Consider the following 3,069-nt stretch of genomic DNA (forward strand, 5'->3'; position numbering starts at 1 on the left):
AGGGTCTGCGCCAGGCCCGCGTGACTCTGAGCGCCAACGCTCCTCCCAGCGCCTCCATCTCCTCGTCTCTAAAATGGGGCTGAACTGGGATTTAGCTCAGTGGTTCTGCTGCATGCCTCGTGAGCTCAAGGTCCAGAGTTCGCTCCCCGGTACAACACAACAACAACAACAACAACAACAACAACAATAATAATAATAATAATAATAATAGGGCCAGGGATTTAGCTCAGGGGTGCCTCCACCTGCCTTGCAAACACGAGGTCCCAAGTTCGACCCCCAGTACCACGTAATAATAATAATAATAGTAAATGAAATAAAGAGTGGGGCTGTGGCTGGGGTGAGAAGGCCTTTGGCTCAGTCCCCAGTACTACAAAAGTAAAACTAAAAGGAAGGCACAAGCAAAGCACATGTCAAAAGACCACCGTGACGGTGCTTTCAAGAAACTGCAGCTGGGAAACAGAGGGTGGGGTGGGTGGGCAGGAGAAAGAGGCAAGATCCTGGGTTAGGATCTTAGTGCCAGGGTTAGGAGCCTGGATGGTCTCCCAAAGGCGCCGGGGAGACATGGAGGATTCTGGGGCCGGAAAGGAGCACGATCAGATACATGTTTTAAAAAGATCCTGTGTTGGGCGAGAGCGGAAGAGGGTTGAAGAGTTAGAGGAAGCGCGCAGGAGGCTGGCGAGGGCGCTGGGGCAGCGCTCGGGCAGGAGAGGCGAGACCCTGGCTGGAGGTTAAACAGCACTAGGGACTGCTCAGTGTGGGCTGAGGAGGAGCGGGGGCCCTGGTGCAGGTGGCAGAGGATGGGACCCTCTCTCCCGGCCGGCCTGGCCCTGGAAGATCCGGCTGACCCTGCACAGTGCCCTCTGGTGGCCATGTGCCTCTGAGCCGGAAGGGCCTCCAGGATGCAGAGTAGGGCTCAAGCCCTCCCCTGTCTCCCGCTTAGGTCGGAGGGTAGTGGTGGCAGGCGGAGAGGTGCCTGGGCCCAGCCCACGCGCCAGCTTTGTGCCCACAGGCTCTTCGCAGCCAAGTGCAGCGGCTGCATGGAGAAGATCGCACCCACCGAGTTCGTGATGCGGGCACTGGAGTGCGTGTACCACCTGGGATGCTTCTGCTGCTGCGTGTGCGAGCGACAGCTTCGCAAAGGCGACGAGTTTGTGCTCAAGGAGGGCCAGCTGCTGTGCAAGGGCGACTACGAGAAGGAGAAGGACTTGCTCAGCTCCGTGAGCCCTGATGAGTCCGACTCCGGTGAGCCCCGGGCTGAAGGGCAGCTGCAGGCCAGGTGCGGAGGGGCTGTGCAGCCCTAGAGGCCAGCTCCTGATCGGGGACAGAGCTGCCCACAGGACACTGCCACATCCTCATCCACACGTGCACACGGGCTCTCGTGTACCCCACCCCACACTCAGAACACACTGGCACACACTGACCCGTACACATATGTGCATGGGGTTACAGGACTGGAAGTGTGGTCACATGCCCAGAACTCCCCTGGGACACATACACATAGGTACACACTTGAGCACACACATGTGACCCTGCACACTCGGAAGCCGCCTGCACATGCTGTGCACATTCTCACATGTGCTGGGGTTTGTGCACACACACACACACACATGTACACATACACTTGTTCTCTGAGAAAGTCTAGGTTGGCTGGCACCTGGCCGTTCCTGAGCAGGGATAGTGGGAGATGCCCTGGGCTGCCCTTTGGGGTGTCCTGGACCCACAGTCCCAGGTTCTGCTCGCACAGGAAAGCTCTGTCCCTGCCAGGGCCTGGGTGGAGACAGTGAGCCTTCCTCCATCTGTCCCTGGGCCAGGCACCGCATGGCCGGTCCCGTGGCCACCTGGATTCCTCTTGCCTGTTCACACCAGGCCCAGGAGAGGGGGACATCTCCTCTGAGGACGACAGGCCTAGGGAGAGGAGACTGGTTAGGAGGAGGCCCGTGGTGGGCGCGAGTCCCAGGCGGCAGTGAACAGTGAACAGCCTGGGGAGCCCATGTTTCTGAGCACATCTGTGAGCTCCTGGGCCTGGGCTTTCGTGAGCCCACGTGCCAGTCTTCGTGCGTGTGTGTGGCCATGTGTGTGCTCACACGTGCTGCTGCATGTGGTGTCTGGGCATTTGGCTGCCTGTCAGTGTCGGTCCCTGGAAGCTTCAGGAAGGAAGGCTCCTGGCGTCTCCTTTTCTCCCCAGCCCCGAGACTGGCTCAAACTGGAAATGTTTTGAAGGCTGGCAGGCTGTGCTGGGCTCAGGGTGCCAAAGGTCAGCACCTTAGGCAGAGTCCCAGGCACGAGGGCCAGGGGAAGCCCAGAGCCTGCACCGGCCACAGATGCCTCTTGGACACGTCCTCACACCTTGCACACACAGGCGCATGGGTGTGTATAAGTGTGCAGTGGCCCATGTACTGTGTGGAGCCGGGCTGCGGTTGCTTAGGTGCACCTGTGAGGTTGGCAGGGACAGGATGAGGACCGGAGGAGCGTGTGTGGTGGGGAGATGTGTGGAGAGGAAGGGTCAGGGAAGGGAAGGGGCAGATGCTCTCCCGGGGCACTAGGGAGCCACAACAGGAGTCAGGGGTGGTGGGATCCCGCAAGGGTACAAAGCTGGGACCTGGGCTTGCTCCCCAGCCCTCCCTGACAGGCTGGGTCGTGTCCCCCACAGTGAAGAGTGAGGACGACGATGGAGACATGAAGCCGACGAAGGGGCAGGGCAGCCAGAGCAAGGGCAGCGGGGACGACGGGAAGGACCCGAGGCGGCCCAAGCGGCCGCGGACCATCCTCACCACGCAGCAGCGAAGAGCCTTCAAGGCCTCCTTCGAGGTCTCCTCCAAGCCCTGCCGGAAGGTGAGGGGCACGGGGCTGCCCATCCAGGTGCCACTGCTTGACTCCTGCTGGGGACGAGGGCGGGGGCAGCCCCTCCCAGCCGCTGTCCCTGCAGGCCTGACCTGTCCCCCTCTCCCTGGGCCAGGTCCGAGAGACGCTGGCGGCCGAGACGGGCCTCAGCGTGCGTGTAGTCCAGGTCTGGTTTCAGAACCAAAGAGCAAAGGTGAGAGGCTCCCGGGCAGGTCTGGGGCTCCGGGG

At 61.1% G+C, this 3,069-nt stretch overlaps 1 protein-coding gene across 2 annotated transcripts in view; it reads left to right on the forward strand.

Annotated features, from left to right (window-relative positions):
- The window catches only part of Lmx1b (LIM homeobox transcription factor 1 beta), a 69,400-nt gene that overhangs the window by 63,711 nt on the left and 2,620 nt on the right, over window positions 1-3,069 (forward strand). For both annotated transcript variants that reach the window (XM_019205934.1, XM_010613553.2), the window contains exons 3-5: window positions 1,010-1,242; window positions 2,651-2,832; window positions 2,957-3,034. In XM_019205934.1, coding sequence (XP_019061479.1) covers window positions 1,010-1,242; window positions 2,651-2,832; window positions 2,957-3,034 — 493 coding nt within the window. The remainder of the gene's footprint in view (window positions 1-1,009; window positions 1,243-2,650; window positions 2,833-2,956; window positions 3,035-3,069) is intronic.

Source organism: Fukomys damarensis, unplaced genomic scaffold, assembly GCF_012274545.1.
Source record: "Fukomys damarensis isolate Sample0158 unplaced genomic scaffold, DMR_v1.0_HiC HiC_scaffold_36, whole genome shotgun sequence".
NCBI lineage: Eukaryota > Metazoa > Chordata > Mammalia > Rodentia > Bathyergidae > Fukomys > Fukomys damarensis.